The sequence below is a fragment of the Cololabis saira genome, chromosome 3 (genome assembly GCF_033807715.1).
Source record: "Cololabis saira isolate AMF1-May2022 chromosome 3, fColSai1.1, whole genome shotgun sequence".
NCBI classification, from domain to species: domain Eukaryota; kingdom Metazoa; phylum Chordata; class Actinopteri; order Beloniformes; family Belonidae; genus Cololabis; species Cololabis saira.
The window spans coordinates 34523402-34549353 of NC_084589.1; the positions used below are offsets into that span (position 1 = coordinate 34523402).

At 39.8% G+C, this 25952-nt stretch overlaps 1 protein-coding gene across 4 annotated transcripts in view; it reads right to left on the reverse strand.

The window, feature by feature from the left end:
* Positions 1-1369: 1369 nt before the first annotated feature.
* The window catches only part of si:dkey-24p1.1 (uncharacterized protein LOC556718 homolog), a 24630-nt gene continuing 47 nt past the window's right edge, over positions 1370-25952 (reverse strand). Inside the window, exons 1-19 of one of the 4 annotated variants that reach the window (XM_061717339.1) lie at positions 25876-25952; positions 24926-25000; positions 24428-24838; positions 23529-23819; positions 22845-23096; positions 22424-22690; positions 22015-22305; positions 10411-10692; positions 9262-9528; positions 8787-9071; positions 5130-5208; positions 4100-4163; positions 3866-4002; positions 3648-3705; positions 2342-2418; positions 2195-2252; positions 1851-2074; positions 1660-1698; positions 1370-1524 (exon numbers count right to left, since the gene is read on the reverse strand). The exon at positions 25876-25952 is cut by the window's right edge and continues 47 nt beyond it. In XM_061717339.1, the coding sequence (XP_061573323.1) occupies positions 1859-2074; positions 2195-2252; positions 2342-2418; positions 3648-3705; positions 3866-4002; positions 4100-4163; positions 5130-5208; positions 8787-9071; positions 9262-9528; positions 10411-10692; positions 22015-22305; positions 22424-22690; positions 22845-23096; positions 23529-23819; positions 24428-24838; positions 24926-24974 (3084 nt within the window). In that variant the 5' untranslated portion in view covers positions 24975-25000; positions 25876-25952 and the 3' untranslated portion in view covers positions 1370-1524; positions 1660-1698; positions 1851-1858. Of the gene's footprint in view, positions 2075-2194; positions 2253-2341; positions 2419-3647; positions 3706-3865; positions 4003-4099; positions 4164-5129; positions 5209-8786; positions 9072-9261; positions 9529-10410; positions 10693-22014; positions 22306-22423; positions 22691-22844; positions 23097-23528; positions 23820-24427; positions 24839-24925; positions 25001-25875 lie in introns of those variants that run through there. The other 3 variants (XM_061717340.1, XM_061717338.1, XR_009781103.1) reach the window with 3 other exon arrangements.

Consider the following 25952-nt stretch of genomic DNA (forward strand, 5'->3'; position numbering starts at 1 on the left):
ACTTCAGTACTCAACACATGACATACAGTACATATCAAAACAGTCTCAATCTAATGGATATCAGGTGCAGTTTTCCAGGGGCAGGTTGCATCCAGATTTTGAAACTTTCCAATTCCATCAAAATACAACTCCTCTAAAACAGACTTTTCAGCATAGCAGTGCTCACGATGAATCGACAGAGATTACATTTTTAGCTAAAGTAGTATAAATAATTTCAATTGAATTGTTTTAGAGTAAGATAATATTTTTTAAATGAAATTCAGTGTACTTAAACTCAAATGATTCACATCAGAGGAATGGTGTTCTTTTACAATTGGGCTAGTCTTAATGTTTTGGAGTTTATTATTTTCGTCTTGTCTGCCACAACATGTGAAACAAGTCCGCTATTTAAAGCTTTCTGAAAATCAAAGCTCCTGATCAGTCTACTTTGATGAAGAGTTACAGGCACAGACAAGGTTATGTTTTACTTTATGAAATGATGCTAATACAGAGTTAATACAGTTCTTTAAGACTAACAAAAGTTCAACAGATCTGTGAACTGTAGCACTGGCATATTACAAAACGTGAAAGCTGAACCAGCCAATCTGAAAAGAGGAAACAAAGTGGAACATAACTGACTTAATTTCCCGTCTTCAACAGCAACCAATATCCTTTCAACATGAGCTGCTATTTCATCAAACACCACATTTAACATTAACTCCTGTTTTAAAGTTTGAAGATCTAGGAACAATAGCTAAAGGTTTTTTTCAGTATGAAACTTCTTATGCTAGCCTTCATTGTAATCAACATACAGGTATAATATGAAAATGGTTCATCTCACATATTTGCAACCACCTCCTGCATGTTTATCACATAGATCATGTCCGCACAGTATCTAACTGGAGGTAAGAGGGTGTCAAAAAAATTGGAGCGATTAATTAAAAGAGGTTGAAGGTTAGCAACACTAGCAACACCAGGAGGGCCAAGTTACCCATCATACAGTAGCATTGGCAACAAACAAGAGCTCCCTCTGCAGGTAGATGGCAGCGTTTTTTCTTTATGGCACATGGATTATACACCTCTGCTTGTGGCCCATCTTGTCAAAAGATTAAAACAGATATTTATTTTCATCAAATTCTGTTGCTCCCAGTACTGACATTCATTTTCATTTTGGTGAAAACGTGCATTCAGAGGTGTATAATCCAGGTGCCATAAAGTAAAAACGCTGCCATCTACCTGCAGAGGGAGCTGTTTAGTGATTGGTTGGAACAAATGCTGGACAGGATTTTTACTTTATGGCACCTGGATTATACACCTTTGCACCATAACACCTTATTTATGTTGTTGAACAATCAAAACAGAAAGACTCATAAAGTTCATAAGCTCTTGAATTTATTAATTAATTAACCAAGAAAAATAACAAAAAACACATAGAATTAAATATAAATGTTGTGGCCCAGGTGTCCGCTCTGGTGTGGGCGTGCCTCTCCGTCGGCTGTCGGGTTTCAATTTCTAAACCATATAGGGTTTGATCATTTTGGTCACCTAAAAAATACAAAACTTAATTTTAAAACCTACAGTAGAATACACCTGGTGTTCAACCTACTACAAAAGTGACTATCAAATTGGAAACTCAAACATTACATAATCTTTAGTTCTGAGTAGCTTGCTTTAAAATACCTAAACATATGGCCAAAGGCTATTTTTCATCTGCAATCTCTGGGAATAGAACAGAAAATAAGATATTATATACAATAAATAAAAGTATGTACAAAAGACTGAGTACAGCAAGAAGACAAAACAAAAGTACGTACAGTATTTAAAAATATCAAACATATGACACATATTGAGATCATATCCAGGGTTCCCACATCTTATCTCAGAATTTGACTTCAGAGTACTGAGTTTCATCCTCAGAGGTGCTGGAGTCGCTGATGTCTTTCTGGTGTCCTGGCTTGGGCTGAAAGTTCACATGGGTGTAGTTGACCTCCTCCTCATCTTCACTGGTTTCCGAGTCAGTGTTGTATGGATTTGGAGGTTTGGCTGCACGTAGAGCATTGACGTTCTCATAGTCCTCCTGCCTTCCTTGTTCTTTCTAGAGCAACATGAGGAAAGCAACACAATTCCTGAGTATCTGGATCTCATGCACTAGAGAATTCATGTGTAAAGCTAGAAGTGAGTGAAATTTATATCAGGTAGTTCAGGTGTTTCTGACCTCTTTCACTGTCTTTTGCCTGCTCACTTTAGCGTACACAGCGTCCTCCTCCGGTTTCCTAGAAAAATCAACATAAAATGTAATTTTCAGTGATTTATACATATTTCTTTTCATTACTGAAGATTAAAAAAACTATTTAATTCTCACTTCTGTTTATTCCCAAAATCCAGAGACGCGTAGTTGAGAGCATCATTCTGCATCTGTCCATGTTGCTGTCTTGTCGGCTTTTAGGGAGGGAGCATGGACATAATATAAGTAATGATTCCAGGATTAACAAAACTTTGACAGGTCAAACATAAATGGACAACTCAGGCGAAGGCTTGACCAGTAAAGACACAAATGCTTGTACCCAGAACCCATGAATAAAGTAGACATGTTTTTAAAGTACAGGGTACATTTTTGATGGCTTATTATATGTTAGCATTAAATTGGAGTTTACAGTATGGAGCCAACACATGCATGAAAGATATTAATTGTGTGTGTGTGTGTGTGTGTGTGTGTGTGTGTGTGTGTGTGTGTGTGTGTGTGTGTGTGTGTGTGTGTGTGTGTGTGTGTGTGTGTGTGTATGTGTGTGTGTGTGTGTGTGTGTGTGTGTGTGTGTGTGTGTGTGTGTGTGTGTGTGTGTGTGTGTGTGTGTGTGTGTGTAAGTAAAGTCATGTTGCAAAGGTTTTTAAATCCCCAAAAGCTGTTTTTATGTTTTGTTTTTTTCTTTCACAAACAATTGTTTCACTAGCTAATATAGAAATATGTTAATTTCCTTAATGATTTTAACTTGCACTTTAATGAATAAATAATTCATATTATTGTAGGCCATCGTTTAAGAAAAGTACCCAGTTTTATTGTAATTTTCATTGTCACAGCCTGAATAATATTTTAATCTAAACATTTCTAAGATATAAAATTCTGGCTACTAAAACCTTTTTAGGGTTACACTTCTGGATGTTATAATGCATTTACTGAGTTCATTGTACTGCTCATTTTATCTACATGTTTTTCAGTGATCAAATTTGCATGAACTAGTAAAATACGACCTATGCTGCACATATCAGACACATCACGCACAAGCTTGTGTGTGCCATCATGAGGATAGATCCAAAGGAGGTAGGCATCAATTTCAAACTTGATTACCTCTAAAATATCATTCATCTACAGAAAATTCTTGAACACATACCAGTGAATTGAAGAACTAACTCCAAAGATATTTTCTTTCCTCTTTTCGATTTTTCAGATCCACATTTGTTGTTGTAATTTGAGGAATTTGTCTCGAAGTAGCAAAAAGCAGCTGAGCAGAGGCTCAAAACATCTCACTGTCACCATGTTTCTCAGGAACATGACGCTTCAGTCTTAGATTTTTTTGTCATAAAAGTGAGGTTTCCAGGCCAAGTGCACAACTCTGAGAACGGCCTTGGAGCTTATGAATGTAGTTAATCATGCTTTGAACTTCTTAACTCACTTGATTTCTGTTGGGCAGATCCACGGTAGAGTAAATACCGGTGATGTTGGATGCAGACCTTTGGGGAAAAAAAAAAAACAACAACAAAAAAGAACATGTCTAATAAGCACATGGAAAAACTTGCATTGTTCAGTTTGTATCAGATGGATATTAGAATGACTCTTTGCGTAAGGACATCTGGCTCTCAGTGGGGACAGCATGTGTGGCTGCTGTCTTACGTGGCGTCTGGACGAGGCCGTTGGACATCTCTCCAACGAACTGACTGCTCTGGCAGCAGGTCATCTCTGCTCCTGAAAGGTCCAGCCAAACCGGACTGGCTCATCACATTTCCCCTTCTGGCTCCACTCCAGCAATCCTGAATGAAAGTAAACACAGATACACAGAGGTGTATTTGTTTAGTCTCAATTTGGTTTATTGCACATGTAGAAATGCTTGTATGTATGCACAATCACCAGAAGACCCCAACAAGGCCATGTGCGTGCTGTTCCTTGTTGGATTGATTTTCTCCTCCAGCGCCTGAAAACAAAAGGTAAAACCACATCACATACTGTAATTCATTTATTTATTGTCTATTAAGAATTCTTATTAAAATTCTGCATTACAACTGTTTGAGGAAAACAAATTAAAAAAAACTTGCCATCTAGGGGTGTGTGTAGAATCAGACATTTAATAATTCACATATTTACATGATTTGGCTTCATATAATCTGACTTTATACATTCAGACTGTCTAACTTCTGAAATTCTTCTGTGACATAATAAGCTTCATTTCTAAGTTTATAATCAGAAATGTAATTTTTTTTAATACAAAAATTAAGAATAAGTTATAGGTTGAGTTGGGATTTTATTCAAGAAGTGTTTTTTAATCAAATTGTTGCTTGAAATCTTTTGGCCTTCTGATAAAGAATAATTAAACAAACGTTTATGTCTGTCATTCATGGAAGCTGAGTTACTATAAAAAAACACACGCAATGACTTTACTCAGGCTGGAGGAAAAATAATTGTCATCCTTTCTGTCTATAGACCAGACTTTCTGCTTGTTTCAGTACTAGTTACGTGCACTGCTATCAAGTATACTGTACTACTCGGTGTGCATAACTGCTGCTACATGCAGGAAGGTAGACGCGGAGCTGCTGTCAGTGGAACGAGTGCAGAGGCTGCACCAAAAAACAGTTTAAGTCGAGAAAATAAGTCTGTATTTGAGACAGCTACAGCCAAGAAAACACTGGATGCTACACGAAGTAAAACAGGACTTTTATCTCAAGAGTACAAGAGTTTATTTGCTCTTTTGATGATGTGTTCAGCGGCCTGGGGCTGGAATTGTCTCGTGTTTAAGAGGAAATTGTCTTCATAGCAGAAAGCAGAAAAAATGAGTTGAAGAAATAGCTGCATACGGTTCAGTTGTCTTTCCCTAGTACCCAGTTTGTTTTTTTTATTTTCCTCAGATAGCTGTAAAATAATATCATACTTATTCATACTGTACCTGACCAATAAAAGTAGAAGTACAAAGAACAAAATACAGAAACAAATGATGAAGAGGGTCATGATCTTCCTGATTTTATCTGCGGTCAGAAGAGACACAACATGAGTTTACAAATTTCACACTGCTGTGGATTCAGAGTGGTAATTGAAATGAGCCTCTGGTTTATTTTTTTGGTATTTATGAGCAGACCAAATATTTACTGTAAGCTGTACAGTAATGTCGTTACATTGTAAAATAATGAAGATTGCAGTATAAGCTAAAGAGGTTAGTTTTATTATACTGAGATGCTCAGTTGGTTTGCATTTATTTATTCAAATGATATGTGTATATGTTGGTACGGTTTCCTCTAATGAAGTAATATTGTTGCATCATCAAAACAAACAAACAGGTTGTTAGTTATCAGGCAAACTCTCTGGCCCTGATGTAAACGCTTGAAGACAGTGCATTTACTAATATATAGGTAAATATTAAAAGTTACATTATGTAGCAGTAAATCCAAACTTAAAACGTTTCTGTTTAGTAAAGCCTCTAGTTAGTGTAAACTCTAGCGCCGTGATTCCCAACCCCCGGTCCCCGGACCGGTACCGGTCCGTAGAGCCGTTACTACCGGGCCGTGGAATGGCTTGTGTTCCGATCATAATTAGGGCTGCAACGACGTTGTCGACAAAAAGCGATAATCAAAATTGTCGGCAATTGTCACCAGACGGTTTTTTCCCAATGGAGTGAGGCATCTCACTTCACTTCACCTCATACAATCTCTGCCCAGAGCCGCGTGTCAGCGCAGCTTTTTTTTTTTTTTTTTTTTCTTTTTTGCGTCTCCCCGCACCAGACGACTGCGCTCACTGATCAATACTGCAGATGCTGATCAATGATGAGCAGGGGTCCGTTTCACAAAGCAGGTTTAGTGAAAACTCTGAGTCTGTTAACCCTGAAATGAGGGAAACTGAGTTTTCCGTTTCACAAAGGGAGGTAACTCAAACCAGAGAAAGAGGAGTAACTCTAGCCTGTTTCACAAAGAGAGGTAACTTAAGCTCTCGGTCAGTTACTGCAGTAACAGACTCTCTGAACCTAACCTGGACCAGGTTTATATCAATGAACCTCGAGTTTCTCTGCGTCTCCGCCTCTTTCAGAGCCGCACGCACATTTGATTTCCTCATTCATTCAGTCAGCAGGCGAGTTTTGGCGAAGTTCTGCCAGCTGTCATTAAAAACAGAGTCACTATTTTAGAAATCCATTGTCACGAACATGGCATGTCCTTTTGTTGAAGACACAATTGATGAAGGTGCAGAATTAATGCGCAGAATTATATTCGTCAGGATATGGTTATCAGACCACGTAATACGTACATTACAGTACATAGTCTCATTACAGGCAAAGCAATATGTGTTAATCCTTTATTTGTTATAATTTTGATGATTGAATTGTTTAATGATTTCATAATATATTCAAATTTTTTGAGATTTTTTATTTGGGGTTTCATAAACTGTGAGCCATAATCACCAAAATTATAACAAAGGCTTGAAATATCTCACTTTGCATGTAGTGGGAAATAATATTTGTTTCACCTTAAGTTGAATTTACTACGAATGAAGTTTTGCAATATATTCAAATTTTCCGACCTCCACCTGTATATTATTACATGAATAAATAAGAGCATAATACAGGGGTCTCCAACTCCGGTCCTGGAAAGACCTATCCAGCATGTTTTAGGTGTCTCCCTGCATGAATGACAGCAGCTAAGTTGAATAAAATATCTATTTTTCATTGAAGTACCCATCTTTCTCGTGTTTATTATCATTTGCCACATAATTAAAGCAACCTCATACTAAATTTAAGAAAACAATTTTTGCATTTTTTTGTCATATAATTTCATCCAAAACGAAATGTGTTTCTTTGAGTGGCAGCCCTGTCATGGCTTGGCGGACAATAAGTTCTGGTACCCGACCGGACTGAACAGCGCCATGCACAGGTGATGTATGCAGGTTAGGTTCAGTCTGCTGCAGAGATGAGCGGACCTCAGCAAACCTCCATGAGCCGTTTCTTTACTAGTTGTTCGAGTAAAAGAAATAGTGATGAACAAGTGGAAAATCCTACCAAAAAGAAAAGCAAAAGCTTTAATCGCAAGTACGACATTAAAATACGGATTTGTTGCAACGGGCGATTTGGAGGCGCCAAACACACTTTGTATTTTATGTGGAGAAACGCTCGCCAACGAAGCAACAGAAGCCATCCAAGCTTCAAAGACACTTAAATACAAAACATCCTTCTCTCAAAGACAAACCAGTGGAAGGAAAAAACGTGACTTAGATTTGCAGAAGCAAGTTTTAAAGGCCACAACATCAGCTAACGTCGCTGATGATAGCCTGCATTTTAAAATGCATTGTTTTTTTCTAAAATGTTTATTAAAATTGACATAAATTGTCAACCGGTCCCTGAGCTTTTTGTTTATACTTCTGCTGGTCCTTGGCACAAAAAAGGTTGGGAACCCCTGCTCTAGCGTGTTAGGGCCAGTAGTCATAGCTGCAGCTATAGAACAAGACTATAATAGTCGTTGTAGATATGCTGCTATAGACCTACGCTGCAGGGAGGCACCAGCATGATCCACTGAGCAGTGCCCATGCCCCCTCCTTCTCTTTCCATTCACAGTTATTAATTATAAGTATTTCATAACCATCATTGCTCTCCATTGTTCTTGCAATTTGTTGTGCTGGTCTGCCCCCTCCCTCTTTTCTCTTTTGTGCATGTTTGCAGGCCAGAGCTTCAGGAGCTGCATGCTGCCCTGCAGTCCCACCCTCTGATCATCCCACTACTTGCTTCCACCTGTCTGTATGGATGTCTGGTAGATGCCTTCTGACATCCTGACCTGCAGTATATTTCCATGGTGCCCATCCCACCTAGATGCAGACATTCAAATATACTCACAGGCCTACACACATCTTGCACACACAGACACACAAATTGTACAACTAAGGTGCTCCTCTCTTTCTCTATCTGTCCTTTTCCATTTGTATATATAAATCTAAACGTCCTATTTTAACATTTATGTCCTTTTGTTCCAACATATTTCACTACATATTCATTTACATACACCTCTACGCACACATAGTCACCATACTGACCACACTGCACCCATCCCTGTCTTTTTTTCTTTAGCCCCCTCTAGCCTCCTTTTTACATTAACTGACGCTTGGTGGCGTGTCGAGCTGGTCCCGTGAATAACTCACCTCTGAGGGTTACACTTAATGATTGAAAATCTCTCTGACGGTGTATGTCATCCTGCTGATGTTGGGATGATACGCCATTCTAAACACCCACACATCTTACCTTCTGTTACACGGATAACGTCATCTGACTGCCTTCCCTTCCCCTCAACTCACCCTCAGGCACGGGGTGGCAAATAACTTGCCTTGCATTTATATTACCCAAGGTACGTAAAAGACGCATTCATCATCCAGCGATAACAGTGGGATCTGATCTAAAAACGCTTTTTGTCTGTCCTGTCCTCTGATGTTTTTAGTAATTTTAGTCCTCTCTGGCAGAATCCGGGTTTTAGAGGTTAATAAAATCACACATGTTAGATCAGATTGTCAAGAGGGCTGGTGAGGGACATATACTATACATACAGACCGTTGTCAATAAAATAAATAATTTGCTCACCATCAAACAGCCTGATCGGTTCAGATGATCTTTGGCCGAGGTCATTCCTCGCAGTACAGTAGTACTCTCCTGCTTGGTCTGAGTTCACTGTGATGTTCTGTGATTGAGACGTTAATACATCTCTGCCATCTGCCGATGTTAAGACTTCTCCATCATCAATCTTTTTGTACCAGACATATGTGGCAGGAGGATAGCAGAGACTGATGCAGGTCAGTGTCACAGAGCGTCGCCCATCGGACAGTTGTTGTTCTCCTCCTTTAATGATTGCTGTGTGTTTTGGAGCATCTGAGCAGGATGAAGGAACCAGGGAAGCAGGAGAACATTGTGTAGTGAATGCTCATGTGATGAAGGATACATAGGACTGACAGAGAAACATGTAAACAACATTAAATCAAAGAGGTACAGTACTTTACATTAGCTTTCTTCTCTTATCTCAGCATTTATAATATGAAGACATTTTAATCATAATGCTTACAGGTGACTTTAACCTCAACTTGTTGAGATGTTCCAGTTCCAATCTCATTTCTGGCTGCACATCTGTACAGTCCAGCGTCAGAGGGACTCGCGGCATTTACCGAGTACCTCTGCTCAGATCCTACGAGTGATCCTTTGCCTTCAGTCATCTTCATCCAGGTGAACAAGGTTACTGATGGGTTAGCTTGGGCACTGCAGTCCAGTGAGAATGTTTGATTTTCGTTCACAGTACTGGACTGAGCTGTGGCTTTCACATATTCGGGAGAATCTGATTTTACACAAATATATTGGGGAAAAAATAGAGGAAGAGAGAGTTTAATTCTATTTTAAAACATGATATTTCCAATTCAGTAAAAACTGACCTACTACGTAAACCTTTAAAGAAGTGGTGAAAATTGAGATTTAATCAATACTAAAGTATCAATGTTCAGTGTCATAAATACGAATTAACCTCTAAGGACACTCTTAGTCTCAACATGCAAAAATCCCTTTGAGTCACTTTATTTGGAAGTAGAAAATCAATCATTTGACCAGAAAATATAAAATCAAAAGGTTAGGGCACAGAAGGGCTGAAGTGGATTGTTACATTGATACATGCATTGTATTTTCTGAGGTGATAAAAGTTAAATACAAAAAAAAAAAACGTTTTTAAAAGGTTCAGGGAGTGGGATGCCGCAACATTTAGTGATTTAAAATGTCAACTACAACCAGGTGATTTGTCTTCCTCCACAGCCACCACTCCCATAACCCCTCCAGGACCAACTCTGGTGATTTTAACATTTAATAAACGAAAGCTACACTAAAGCAAGCAGTGTTTGATTTGTCCTGGGGGAGGGGTCAGAAGAGCATGTTCAAAAACAAATTACTTGTTCTCAATAAACGCAGCAACTCCTATTCCCACTGATACACAGATGAAAACGTTAAATGTGAATGATTTTGTGGGTTTTTTTCTCTGGGTGTCACAATAGCACTTAAGGAATACAGCACTTGTCACTTTATATCCCTGCTTTTCCTCCATCTTAAGTGAAATTAAAATGGAATATAGATGTGCTTTTGTTGGATTTTCTTTTTCTTCTCTCAAATGAGATACAATCAGAGTTTGCCAGGTTTAGCTTTGATGTCATGAGATAGATAAAAACACATCACTCACATTCAACCTCCAGTTGCTTAGTTTTGCTCTGTTCCACTCCTTGGTTGTTGGAGGCCATGCAGGTGTAAGAACCTGCATGGGTTGAAGTTGCATTAAATCTGCTGCGGAAAATATTTTGGTCATGTGGAAGCGCAAAAGGTTGCAAATAGCCAGTATTCCATCCTGAAGTCCTTCTCACTGTTAACTGCGATGGTGGGAAACTCTCAGCCGTACAGGTGACTGTGACCAGCTGACCTGCTCTGACCTTAACAGGCAAAGAAAGGTTGACATTTGTTGGAGCAACTGTGGAGAGAAAGCAGGTTATGAGATACATTTTTATTCATTTTGCTGCAGTCATACAAGTCTATAGTCAAGAGGTTTGACATTTTTTAACAGTTTGTTAACAGCATTGTTGCTTCTCACATATTTGCCTACTAAATCAAAAGTAGCAGGTTGGTTTAGCTCAGAAGGCAGCAATGCAACAAACACCCGACAACACATGGCCCAGCGCTGTCCCAGTGTCCAGCAATCGCCACGTTCACATTTTAACACTTACATCTGAGTTTAAATAAGACGTTGTCTTAATTAGGCTAGGGTGAGCTTGTTTAATTAAGACTTAGATGAACTCCTACGTTCCTCCTCCCTTCAGAGAAAAGTGCTCCAAGAAGTCATTCAGCGATAGCTGATTTAATCACATGGAAAAAGATTAGTTTGGGAAACCTTTGTCAAGTACGACAATACAGACCAACCTGTATTAAATCAGAGAAATTAGTATTTGAGATTTTTTTGGGGAGAAAAAATGGGCATTGTGTACTCTTGATCAAAGGATAAAAAAGGTGGGCAGCCCACTCCGTTGTGAGCCAAAAACCCACTCTGGTATGAAGTCTTATCAATATTACAAAGGTCATTTACACTTCTTGTGGTGCAGACAAGTACATAGAGATTTGAGATCACCTAAAGCGGCCTTTAAAAAATGCATCTTGTCCTTTTCATTTTCAACAAGATGCTGCAAAAGTTCATTCTGCATGTAACCCAGGTTTCAAATATAGTCAAATATAGTCAAATATAAAATACTTTGATCAATACAAAGTCATACTGTATTAAATAAACTGATCATCTATATTATATCTAATATTATTTCTTTAAAAACAGCAATACATGGTTAGTTTATTTATGACAATACAGATACTTAAAAAGGTTAAAATCTTGTGTAGTTGTGTCTAAAAGTCCAAATACATTTCCTAAAAAATGTTAAAAACGTTTTTCTCTTTAACTGCAAAAAAGGAGCGCTTCCCCTTTAAGGCTTTTTTTTTTTCTCCTGCGGGGTACGTTCGGAGCAGGTGTGCAGCAGAGATTCAGCAGGTCAGAAAGACGTTATAAAAGTTATTATTTTGTGATTTCAACGATTGTTTTTTGTACAACCTGATTTAATAAGAACCAGACTACATTCATACGTTTTTTGAGCTTACTGCAGAGCAGCAGAACTTTTACATTTTTCTTAACGATCTCTGGAAGTTTTTTTTTGGACAAGATGGATTCCCCGAGATGGATTCCAGCACGTGTGTATTGTGCAGTGAAACACACACACGTCGGTCATCAGATGGCGAGCCACAACCAGGATTCAGATCTACATTGACTGGGACGTTGCATCGGAGCCTACCTGGACGGGTTTAAGCCATTATACCATTGGATGGTTTCTTCACTCATCATTCACCACACGGTTTGAGCCTCTTCACCACTGTGGTAGGATACAACGCACCATTTACTCACCCAGAGTTGGATTATTGCCTTGAACTGAACTGCGTTATTTTACTCTCAATTCAATCGAACATTGATCAAACCGAATTGAGCCACACACATCCTGAACATTCTTTATTTTTTTATTTTTTTTTCCTTCACTGAAGCTGAACACAGAACATAAGGGAAACGAGTATATTATAAAGTGTGATACAATTTAATTGTTGACAAGATTTGCACTACTATTTTGACAGCTAATTCATTGTTTTTGTTTTTGATATTTTATTTATTACCTTTTTGTAAAGGTTGAATTTAAAGGTCATTTACGTTTTAAAAGGGGAGTTTAAAGGTACTTACCTGACGTCATTTAAGTTTTAAGAGGGGAGTTTAAAGGTACTTACCTGACATAATTTAAGTTTTGAAAAGGGAGTTTAAAGGTACTTACCTGACTTTGCTTGAAATATATTTTATTATTTTTGATTGATATTTACCCACTTATATAGGACATATTTGGGATATTTGATACACTTTAAAACTTTGAAGGTTGTTCACCTGTTAAAGGGAATTGCATTTCTTTTTGGTTTTTATACAAGCGTATTTGTTTTGATATCTGAAAAAAAGGGTTAAAGGTTACCTACCTGTCCCCTGTGAAAAGAAAAGTTAAAGGTTTCATACCTGTCACCTGGAAAAAAGGGTTAACTCAAAAGGATAAAATAGTTAAAAAGTTAAATAGGATTTAATAGGTCTTACCTGTTAAAATATGCTATTAAATTAAAAGAATTAAATAGTACTTACCTGTTAAACTTAGCTAGAAAAATAGAAAACTGACCGGTCATTAAATAGGAAACAATATCAGTTTAAGGTGAACTGAACATTTAGTTTATTAAACCTAAACTAAACCTAAAAGCCTACTCTAAATAGGATAAGGGTCCAATTAAGGGTTGGATAATTTATCATTTACCACCTACCTCTACCATTCTGTGTATAGTTGTATGCATACCAATTTTCTGCTTTTCCTCCATTCGTTAATAAAACTGCCGGCTTATATTATCTTTAAGCCTTGTCTCTGGTCTGTTATTGGTAACCAGCTCTCTCTCCGAATCTAGAAGCGTCCTGCTAGCCCAGTAGCGACACGAGTGCTACATAAATCTTGGCGAGCCAGCCAGGAGAGCTAATAGCATTAAAGCTAGCCATAAACTTAGAGACCAGAGACATTAAACAGTTAATGATGGAGGAGGTAATTCAGACATCAGGTGTAAAAATCCCAAACTGCATTCTGGTTAATGCCGGATTTATTAACACAGAATCAGACAAAGAGCTAGCTGATTTTCTAAACAAGCATGGTTTAGTTGAGAGAACAGTCAAAATTGACGATCCCAAGTCAGAATTCCATAGGTACGCTATAGTGGAATACTCAAGTGGCTCAGCTTTACTGTCACTTCCGTCATTGCCCCATAGCTTCCAAAGTGAAACTCAGGCTGACCTCACATTCCAGATCAGGGCTCTATCGGACGTTTATACGCCCACAGTTAGCAAGACAGCCACCCAGACTTATCTCTCAGAGTTAAAACAGATAGCAAGACTAGCTGGTAAGGACTTTGCTGCTATTCTCAGAGAAGAACTGTCTGTCATCGGTGAATCTGTCCACCTCGACGACACAGAACCCCATAGAGAAGGCATTCATTCACCTGATTCCCAAGAGCGACATGCCCCAGAAAGTGCTGAACAGATTAGCTCTTTACCCAGTACAGCTGCAGAGGAACCTGTCCACCCAGATCGGAACTGGTCTTCACCGCCAGCACCCCCCAAAAAGAAAATGCAGGCTGCTCTGGACCTTTCCCTTGTCAACCCACCGGAAGTACAGAAGGTGATAGTTGAGCACATAGTACGAAATGAAGACTCTACAATGCAGGTGCACACCCCCTTGAGACTGAGACCCTTCTCTGGGCGCTGCCCTCAGCCCAACAATGAAGTGGATTACGAAACATGGCGTTCTAATGTGGAGCTTCTTCTGAAAGACACAAAACAGTCAGACCTACACAAGTCACGTAAGCTTCTCGAAAGCCTCTCCTCACCTGCTATTGACTTAGTGAAACACCTGCCACCGGAATCTCCCCCAAACATGTATCTAGATATCTTGGACTCTGCTTTCAGCACTGTGGAAGATGGAGACGACCTCTTCGCAAAGTACCTGAATACATGGCAAGAACCTGCTGGTGAGAAACCATCGGCTTATCTTCAGAGGCTGCAGGTGATGCTAAATACCACCTTCAGGAGGGGAGGTGTATGTGCAAGCGACCTTGACCGGCAACTCCTAAGGCAGTTCGTTAGAGGTTGCTGGGACAATGCCTTACTATCTGAACTGCAGTTGGAAAGTCACCAAATGAAAAAGACCCCGCCTACATTTGCTGAACTTCTCCTGTTAATCCGTACAGCAGAAAACAAGAGAATGTCCAAAGCAACACGCATGAAACAGCATTTCAGTGCATCAAAGCCAAAAGTATCATCCCAGTACCAAGGTGCTGGTGTGCAGTGCGAAGACTATACTCCAACACAATGGACACCTGACTCCAGTTCTGAAATCCAAGAACTGAAAAAACAAATCGCAAATCTGCAATCTCAGCTGACACGAATCACCCAGAAAGGCGGCAGCAGGGAATCAACCAAACCAGCTCCAAAGTCAGCCACCACAGAGTCTCATGTCAACACTCCCACATCTCAGAAACCGCAGTCCAACAAACAGGATGCAAAGAATCACACAAGCAAAAGGCCAAAACCCTGGTATTGCTTCAGATGTGGAGAGGATGGACATACCAAACCCCAATGTGAGAACGAACCAAACCCCATTCTTGTTTCTTCAAAAAGAAAGCAGCTGACAGAGAAACAGCTGGCATGGGATGTTGAAAACGGTGTCTCACAGCCTGTTACTTTAAACTAGAACCAGTTCCTGTTGGGGGGCAAACGGGAGCTGGAACACAGACAAAGTGTCCCAAGAAGGAACGCACCGCCAACATGTGCTCTAATGCTAAACGACATTCAGTAACCATTCCCAAAGGACTGGTTGGAGCTAAGTGCACCGCACAAGCCATCATAAGTGACCAATATTGCAGCTGCTTGTTTGATACAGGATCTCAAGTAACGACCATCCCCAATTCATTCTATCAGGAAAACTTGTCTCATTTACCCATCAATTCATTGAACAACCTGCTTGAAGTGGAGGGAGCTAATGGTCAAGATGTTCCATACCTTGGCTATGTTGAAGTTTCCATCACATTTCCAGAGAGCGTACTTGGAGTAGACATCGAGGTCCCCACATTAGCTCTGATTGTGCCTGACATATGTTCCACCCTATCATCAGTGCTGATAGGCACCAACGCTTTGGATGTTCTGTATGAACGGTATGCAGAGATCACACCACAGAACTATGAGTCACTGCCGTACGGCTACAAAGTCGTCTTGAAAACTCTTGAAGTCAGAAGAGTACAGTCTGGAAATTCTAAAATGGGAGAAGTCAGACTGCACGGCAAAGACCCTGAGACTGTTGCAGCTGGTCAGACCAAGGTCCTTGAAGGATCAGTGAGCTGCAGGATATCGGGAGCAGTGAAGTGGGTGACAGTGGAGTCCCCAAAATCAGTTTCCTTGCCAGGAGGCATGGTGGTCTCGAATGGTCTAACAACTTTACCTCAGAGGTTGTCACGCTGCATACCTGTCATTCTGAAGAACGAGTCAGACCACGATATCACACTACATCCAAAAGCTGTGATTGCAGAGCTACACGCAATCCAAAGTGTCCAGTCCATCAAATCTCTTGGCTCAGATTCCCCAACAAAGTCTGACCATGAGCCAAAACTCAACCTTGACTTTGGAGACTCTCCAGTACCCAGCGAGTGGAAAGAGAGGATCGCCGAAAAACTGAATTCAATGCCAGAGGTGTTCGCACTCCATGATCTCGACTTTGGTCGCACGGACAAAATAAAGCACCATATCAACCTGAGTAACGGGACATCATTCAAACACAGGGCCAGGCCCATACACCCGCAAGACATAGAGGCTGTGCGTAACCATATCCAGCAACTCCTTGATGCAGAAGTCATCCGTGAGTCTGAGTCACCTTTCTCCTCACCAATAGTAGTTGTCAGGAAGAAGAGCGGCGATGTCAGACTATGCATTGACTACAGAAAACTGAACCTACAGACGGTGAAGGACTCCTACGCCTTACCCAATCTTGAGGAATCATTCTCAAAGCTGACAGGATCCAGATGGTTCTCGGTGTTGGACCTCAAGTCTGGCTTCTATCAGATTGAAATGGAGGAGGCGGACAAACAAAAAACAGCCTTTGTCTGCCCACTAGGGTTCTTCGAGTTCAACAGGATGCCTCAAGGGATAACAAATGCCCCTAGCACGTTCCAGAGGCTTATGGAGCGCTGTATAGGAGAGCTGAACTTGAAACAGGCCCTAGTATTTTTGGATGATGTCATTGTTTTCTCTTCAACGCTAGAAGAACATGAGGAAAGGTTGATGCGTGTGCTCAACCAACTAAAGGAGTATGGCCTGAAACTCTCACCAGAGAAGTGCAAGTTCTTCCAGAGTTCTGTGAAATATTTAGGCCACATCGTGTCTGAGAAGGGTATTGAAACAGACCCTGAAAAGATCGCAGCACTGAACACCTGGCCAAGACCCAACAATCTCAAAGAATTGAGAACCTTCCTTGGCTTCTGCGGCTATTTTCGCAGATACGTAAAGGACTATTCAAAGATTGTCAAGGCACTCAATGAACTCACAGCTGGTTACCCACCTCTGAGGAAGCGCACTAATGCCAAAGTGACTGCTAAGAAATACTACAACCCAAAAGACCTCTTCAATGACAGATGGACCGCTGCTTGCCAGACTGCATTTGAGACCATAATTGAAAAGCTGACAACTGCTCCTATCCTCGGGTTTGCTGATCCTAAGCTGCCCTACGTTTTACACACAGATGCAAGCACCTCAGGTCTCGGTGCAGCACTCTACCAGGAGCAACAAGGACAGAAGCGAGTCGTCGCCTATGCAAGTCGTGGTCTGTCAAGCTGTGAGTCAAGGTATCCTGCTCACAAATTGGAGTTTCTTGCCCTTAAGTGGGCAGTGACCGAAAAATTCCAGGATTACCTCTACGGATGCCCATTCCAAGTCGTCACTGATAGCAACCCGCTAACATACATTCTTACCTCTGCTAAACTTGACGCTACAAGCTACAGATGGTTGGCCGCTCTGTCAACGTTCGATTTCCAACTAAAATACAGAGCTGGGAAGCAAAATCAGGACGCAGACGGGCTGTCCAGACGTCCACACAGCAGACTACCCGATGATGAAATATCACGGAAAGAATTAGAGAGGATAGAACAATTCACGAAAAGACATCTGTTGGAACCCGAACATGTGAATGGAAACACAGTCAAAGCCATCTGCGAGAAGCACTTAGTCCACCAAGTGGCCGACGGTGATTGTGGGGAGACAAAACCCAACACTGCATTGGTTGTGTCACTTGCACACCACCCAAATGCTCTTCCAAAAAGCTTTGAAGAGGAAGATCAGTTTGGTGGCTTACCAGTCATTCCCCTGTTTACACCAGCTGAATTGAGAGACAAACAGCAAGCTGATACCTGCATTCGAGAGGTCCTCAAACAGTTGGAGACGGGAGAGAAACCGCCACCATCCCTCAGAAAAGAACTCCCTGAACTGTACCTCTTGTTAAGAGAATTGAACAGACTTGAAGTCTTAGATGGCGTCTTGTATCGGAGGCGACAAGAGGGTGCACAAAGTTACTACCAGCTTGTGTTGCCTGAAGAACTGAGAACCTCTGTCTTAAAGAGTCTACATGATGACATGGGTCACATGGGTGTGGAAAGAACCCTGGATCTTGTTCGGAAGCGGTTCTATTGGCCCAAAATGGCTGCAGAGGTGGAGACAAAAATCAGAACCTGTAATCGCTGCATACGTCGCAAAGTCTTGCCACAGAAGGCTGCACCCCTCGTGAACATCACTGCCACGAGACCCCTCGAGTTGGTGTGCATGGACTTTCTCAGTCTGGAGCCAGATTCCAGCAACACCAAAGACATCCTGGTCATTACAGACCATTTTACAAAGTATGCAGTAGCCATCCCCACCTCTAACCAAAAGGCCCGGACCGTTGCCAAATGCTTATGGGACCAATTCATCGTCCATTATGGAATCCCAGAGAGGCTACACAGCGATCAGGGTAGAGATTTCGAGTCTCGTACCATAAAGGAACTGTGTGAGCTAGCCGGCGTTCAAAAAATTCGAACCACCCCGTATCACCCGAGAGGGAACCCCGTTGAGCGTTTCAACAGGACCCTGTTGAATATGCTTGGTACCCTGGAGAACAAGAAAAAGAGCCACTGGCGAGAGCATGTTAAGCCATTAGTACATGCCTACAATTGTACGAAAAATGAAGTTACTGGATTTACGCCTTACGAACTGATGTTCGGGCGACAACCGAGATTGCCAGTGGACATAGCCTATGGTTTGCCAGCCAATTATCAGCCAGGCTCACACTCACAATATGTCCGCAACCTGAAATCCCAGCTTGAAGCAAGCTACAAAGTGGCAATGGAGAATGCAAAGAAGACAGCAGACCGTAACAAAGCAAGGTTTGACAAATATGTTGTTGAATCCACCTTGGAAGAAGGCGACAGAGTCTTGGTTCGGAATGTTCGACTTCGAGGCAAGAATAAATTGGCAGACAAGTGGGAAACAGACATATATGTTGTAGTGAAACATTCCGGAGATGTTCCAGTATACGTGGTGAGACCTGAAACCAAAGAAGGTCCACTACGAACACTCCACAGAGACCTGTTGCTGCCATGTGGTTTCCTTCCTGCAACTCCAGTTGAAGTCGAACCAACCACAGAAAAGAGACCCAGACGCCCAAAAACTCGTCAGAGCCTAAGAGATGACAGCCCAGATGAATCTGAGAGACAAGATTCTGACCTGGAAGATTATGATCTCACCTACCTTTATGGTCACGGAGAACCAGTAGTGGAAACCCCAAGCTTCGATCTTGTCCCTGAAACAGTCAAATCCATCACAAGCAATACTGAGTCACGACCTAAACCAGTGTCCTCTGTTGAGCAACACCCTCCAGAAGTAGCTGAAATGAGTCCTGCCGGAAGCAACTTACCTGAAATGAGTTCTGCTGAGAGCAATCTACCTGGAATCAGTCTTGCTAGAAGCAACTTACCTGAACAGACATTACCTGACGTGAATCCTGAAGATGCTACTTCACCTAATGTGAACACTGATGCTGATCAACTTGAAACAGAAGTGGATAAGGAACAAGAGGATGATGTTCCTGATGTTGCACAAACAGAAGAGGATGATGAGGAACAAGCGGATGCTGTACCTGATGTTGCACAGACAGAAGATACAGACATTAAAGACCACAATGACAAAGATGACTTACAACCCACAAGAATGTCCAGTAGACATAGGGAACCCCCAAAGAAGTTGACTTACCCTGAGCTAGGCAACCCGTTAGTTACTGTAGTCCAGTCCCTGTTCCAGAGCTTAGGCACAGCGATTGCAGACTCTTTAAATGTTCCCTGGAGTCCAGTAGACGCAGAAATAACAATATAGTCTATTAGTAGCATGCACAGGGACGTGCATGAGGAAAGGAGGGGAGCATGTAACCCAGGTTTCAAATATAGTCAAATATAGTCAAATATAAAATACTTTGATCAATACAAAGTCATACTGTATTAAATAAACTGATCATCTATATTATATCTAATATTATTTCTTTAAAAACAGCAATACATGGTTAGTTTATTTATGACAATACAGATACTTAAAAAGGTTAAAATCTTGTGTAGTTGTGTCTAAAAGTCCAAATACATTTCCTAAAAAATGTTAAAAACGTTTTTCTCTTTAACTGCAAAAAAGGAGCGCTTCCCCTTTAAGGCTTTTTTTTTTTCTCCTGCGGGGTACGTTCGGAGCAGGTGTGCAGCAGAGATTCAGCAGGTCAGAAAGACGTTATAAAAGTTATTATTTTGTGATTTCAACGATTGTTTTTTGTACAACCTGATTTAATAAGAACCAGACTACATTCATACGTTTTTTGAGCTTACTGCAGAGCAGCAGAACTTTTACATTTTTCTTAACGATCTCTGGAAGTTTTTTTTTGGACAAGATGGATTCCCCGAGATGGATTCCAGCACGTGTGTATTGTGCAGTGAAACACACACACGTCGGTCATCAGATGGCGAGCCACAACCAGGATTCAGATCTACATTGACTGGGACGTTGCATCGGAGCCTACCTGGACGGGTTTAAGCCATTATACCATTGGATGGTTTCTTCACTCATCATTCACCACACGGTTTGAGCCTCTTCACCACTGTGGTAGGATACAACGCACCATTTACTCACCCAGAGTTGGATTATTGCCTTGAACTGAACTGCGTTATTTTACTCTCAATTCAATCGAACATTGATCAAACCGAATTGAGCCACACACATCCTGAACATTCTTTATTTTTTTATTTTTTTTTCCTTCACTGAAGCTGAACACAGAACATAAGGGAAACGAGTATATTATAAAGTGTGATACAATTTAATTGTTGACAAGATTTGCACTACTATTTTGACAGCTAATTCATTGTTTTTGTTTTTGATATTTTATTTATTACCTTTTTGTAAAGGTTGAATTTAAAGGTCATTTACGTTTTAAAAGGGGAGTTTAAAGGTACTTACCTGACGTCATTTAAGTTTTAAGAGGGGAGTTTAAAGGTACTTACCTGACATAATTTAAGTTTTGAAAAGGGAGTTTAAAGGTACTTACCTGACTTTGCTTGAAATATATTTTATTATTTTTGATTGATATTTACCCACTTATATAGGACATATTTGGGATATTTGATACACTTTAAAACTTTGAAGGTTGTTCACCTGTTAAAGGGAATTGCATTTCTTTTTGGTTTTTATACAAGCGTATTTGTTTTGATATCTGAAAAAAAGGGTTAAAGGTTACCTACCTGTCACCTGTGAAAAGAAAAGTTAAAGGTTTCATACCTGTCACCTGGAAAAAAGGGTTAACTCAAAAGGATAAAATAGTTAAAAAGTTAAATAGGATTTAATAGGTCTTACCTGTTAAAATATGCTATTAAATTAAAAGAATTAAATAGTACTTACCTGTTAAACTTAGCTAGAAAAATAGAAAACTGACCGGTCATTAAATAGGAAACAATATCAGTTTAAGGTGAACTGAACATTTAGTTTATTAAACCTAAACTAAACCTAAAAGCCTACTCTAAATAGGATAAGGGTCCAATTAAGGGTTGGATAATTTATCATTTACCACCTACCTCTACCATTCTGTGTATAGTTGTATGCATACCAATTTTCTGCTTTTTCTCCATTCGTTAATAAAACTGCCGGCTTATATTATCTTTAAGCCTTGTCTCTGGTCTGTTATTGGTAACCAGCTCTCTCTCCGAATCTAGAAGCGTCCTGCTAGCCCAGTAGCGACACGAGTGCTACATGCACATTACAAAAACAAGTCTCCGATAACAAAGAATTTTGAAACAAAAAATGTGTCATTGGACATCTTGAGATATTGCAGGCTGAATGTGAACAAATGACAACTGAAATGCCTTGTTGGTTGATATTCTCAATAACAAACATTTCTTTTTTAGTTAGTTTTATACTAACTAATTAACTAAATTAAGTTTGTGAGGAAAAAAATAGACATCTTGAAAGTAAATATAAGAATCAAGGCTATTTGTTTTTAAAATTGCATTCACAGATCATTTCAACTATATTTGACTTGGTTGTTTAACTTCAAATTTTGAATCCAAAGGCATGAAAAGAATAAAAGAGGCCCCAGATACTTACACAGGACTTGTATGCATCTTGGCTGACTAAAATCCCCTGAACCGATGATGTTGGTTGCATTGCAGCTATAACATCCTTCATCTCCTCTTCGAACAACCGGGAAATATAGAGTCTTGCCATGAGTTGCTTGAATTGTTCCAGGTTTCGGATGTAAGGGATCGGAAGGTTTATAATGGTACCAGGAGTACAATGGTTCTGGATTTGCATTAGTGTTACAGGTTAATGTGAGAGGCCTGTTAATCTTCACTCTTTCAGCACTGGAGGTGGAGATGTAGGTGCTCTGTGGCCTGTCTGGGGAAAAAAAGGAAAAAAAAATCTTTCAGTTGGTTTTAGTCTCATAATAAAGTAGAGTATTAAGTTATTTATTTCTCTCATTAAACTTAACATTTCAAGGAGGTTTTGAACTTACATTGAACATTAAGATGATACGGACTTGACGTTCCTCGACCCAGACGGTTCCAGGCTTGACATGTGTAGCTGCCAGTGTCGCTTGGCTGGATTCTGTTGAAAACATACTTCTGTGATCTGCTCTTTTCTCTGGTGTCTTTTAACCAAGAAAAGGTGTAAGCTTCTGGATTACTCCTGTTCACATAACATTCAAGAGTAATCCTGTCTCCCTCTGTGAAGTCTCTTCCTGGCTGCTGTGGCTGAACCCTTACCTCAACTCTCGGGACATCTGCAACAAAAGATTGAATTTATGGTGGAAGAGAAACCAAGAAAACATTTTTGATGGACCAAAAACACACGTCATTCAATTTTTCTTTTCTATTTGTGTGTGTGTGTGTGTGTGGGGGGGGGGGGTAAATGTAAGTTAAACAGGATATACTCACGTAACACATTAATTTCAACACTATTAGATTTTTCTGTCCCAATTTTATTCTCAGCTTCACAGTAGTACGATCCATCGTGTGTAAAGTTAACTTGTGTTAACTTCAACTCAGGCCCTGAGATCAGCTTTTGGGCATTTTTGAACCAGCTAAAGTTGACAGATGGTTGACCTTTGGCAGAGCAAGTGAGTCTCAAAGGGTCTCCTTCCTGCGGATTGGAGACAGTTGTCAAAGCCATAACTTCTTTAGGAGCGTCTGTGTAAAGACAAAAGAAGAGAAATTAGATTCTTCGTGGAGATTTAAAGAAAACAGCCTCCATTCTATTTGAGTCCCACCAAAGACTGAATCCCTCAAAACTCAACAGAAACGATAAGTTGGTTCTTCCAAATTTTAGTTTTTATTCCTTCTTTTAAATCCTACTACTGTCATTTAGCAGACTTTCATCCAAAGCGACTTACAGAGAGAACAAACACAACATTTTGCTTGGGGAGCACTTAGGGTTGAGGGCCTTGCTCAAGGGCCCAAGGTGGTTCATCTTGGTTGCCATTCTGGAGCTTGAATCTGGGTCCTCCAGACCTAAGCCAATAAACTACCACCCCCCCAATCTGTATCAAACATTGTTCATATCAGTAGAAACTATGGTGACTCAACAACACACTTGACATCTTTACATATCTATGTACTTACATTCTACGGTTAGGCTGAGATTCCTGATCAAATATTTGTCCTGGTTATCTGCTGTTTGGCAGGAAAACCCAATCCCGTCATCCTTCCAGCTGACATTAAATATCTGTGTGATGCTTTTAGGTGACTCAGCGTTTGTCCTGAGAGACTTTGACATCTGTATTGAAGGTCGTTGCATCGAGGTGCCAATTTGTGGGTTTGAAGGACATGAACTTAACGTGGTGCATGTCAACGTTACCATCTCATTCTCCTTCACAGTTTGTGGACCCTTAAAGGTGATTGGGCAAGAATTTTCTGAAAATATGACAGATTCAGCAGATTAGTAATTCTGAATATTATCATAAATGTAGTGTGTAAGTCTGAAACAGCAAAAGTGTGATGTGATAACTTTAATAGAAGGACAGTGAGTAACAGTTTTAACAACATTTTTGGGCAGGTTATCATTGGGGATCCAGAACTCATTGACCATTAGAGATTCTAAAGTTTACATCACATTACTCGCATTTCTCAGTATTTTTTATTTTCTTTCTACAGTCATGCCTCTCAGAATATTTTTTTATCACAAAGATTATCACATTAAAACTTTGCAAATACTAATTATTAATTCTCAATATTGACTTAAAGTTGTGAGGGAAATGTTGTTATTCTGCAAAAACTAATTTACGGTGTATATAATATCCTTTTCAAATACTGACTCCACACTACTCAATTTACCTTTATATTACTTTTATTTATTTGTTATTTTGTAATGCCACAATTTTTTTTTGCATTTTTTTTTGTTAAAATAATCATAAAATTGAATGCCAACTAATCAGATTATTTTCTCCCACGCATCAGTTCATCTTCCAGCGTCTACCTAATGGTGACTGTCATGTGTTTTCTGTATTGGTGTTTGTACTTACCCACAACTGTTAGGTTTGTTCCAGGTTTTGTCGCCCATTTATTTTGAACTCCATGAAATCTGAATAAATAGTTTCCACTGTCATTTTTCTGCAAGTCACAGATCAAAATGTTGCACAGTTTTTCTGCTGCGGATGTACTTCTACTCCACAGTGGTGAGGAGTCCATTTGCCGCACTCTGTATTTAAAGAGTGGGTCCACAGGACGTTTTGACTCATCTGTGCTGTAAATTATCGTAGCTACGTAGTCCTTTGTTTCATCCTTCCAAGTTGCATCCTTCATCCAAAACCAGTGAGCACCATCAAGACCATGAACAAACCCGCCAGGTTTACATTTCATTTCAACACAAGACCCCTCGACAGACGTTATCCAGTTAACCTCTAGCTCGAAAAGGTTTGTAACACAAGAAAAATCTGTAGAGGTAAAAAATCAAAATGTCACGTCATGAACTTAAACAAATATGTTATATTTTTATTACTTTAGGGCAGAGCAATACTTACTTTTCATTAAGGTCAGAAGAATCAACCAGCTGACTGTGTGAGTGTTCATGGTCCTGCAGGACTAAAGCCTGACCTCTGCAACAACAGAAAACCCAGAACATGAACTGTGGGTTTATTACTTTCCTCATCATAACACTACAGAGCATTTATTTTTTTAAGCCGCTCTGATGATTTCAATTCTTCCTTTTTTCAGTTCTGAGAAAAGTCTGTGTTTTCTTCTTCATCTCAAGATGATTGTGACCACATGGTTGGAAACATTCTGAAGCATTAAAACAACATTTACCACTCTCTCGCAACTGTACTGTACCACCAAAATGTTAGTAATTCAGGGAAATATATTTTCATGTAACTTTTTTCTTTCTTTGTTCCTTTTTTAATCACCAGCCTTCCTGTTTGCTCTTCTTGTTGTTGCTTTGTGCAAATGCAGCAAAAGTAACCAAAACGTTTCATTTGATTCAGTTTGAAGTCTTATTTGCTCTTTATTTTATTATAAAAATGATTTGAAGTACAACTGCGCATCATTTTTGTCTTTTGCAAAATAAATTATCAGCTATTTATTCATAGTAACACACCATCATGAACATTTATAAAACAGTACAGTAAAATAGTACAGTGCACTTATTTTATACATGAGGTCATTTATCCTGACGCGGAAACGTAGTATATCGATTTCTTTGTTTTTTGTCAAAGTCTTTTCATTCCAATAACTTATCTAAATTCTTGTGCAGAGATTATTTTAACAAGTGAAAGTTGATTCCAAATCAGAAATAGTTTCCCACTACATCAAAATATGCCCTCAGAAATGAGAACACGTCTCTCTATATGCAGGTATTAGAGCGATGCAGTACTAAAGTAGAATCTTTGCAGACAGCGATTGCATTTTCAGTTAAATTAAGCCTATTGTTAACAATTTTAGAATAAAAAAAAAGCTAAAATAAGTTTATTCTTACCTCAGTGGACCCACTTATAGCAGAACTTACTCAAATCTAAGGTAAAAAAAACTGTTTCAAAAAAGAAAGTTTTCACA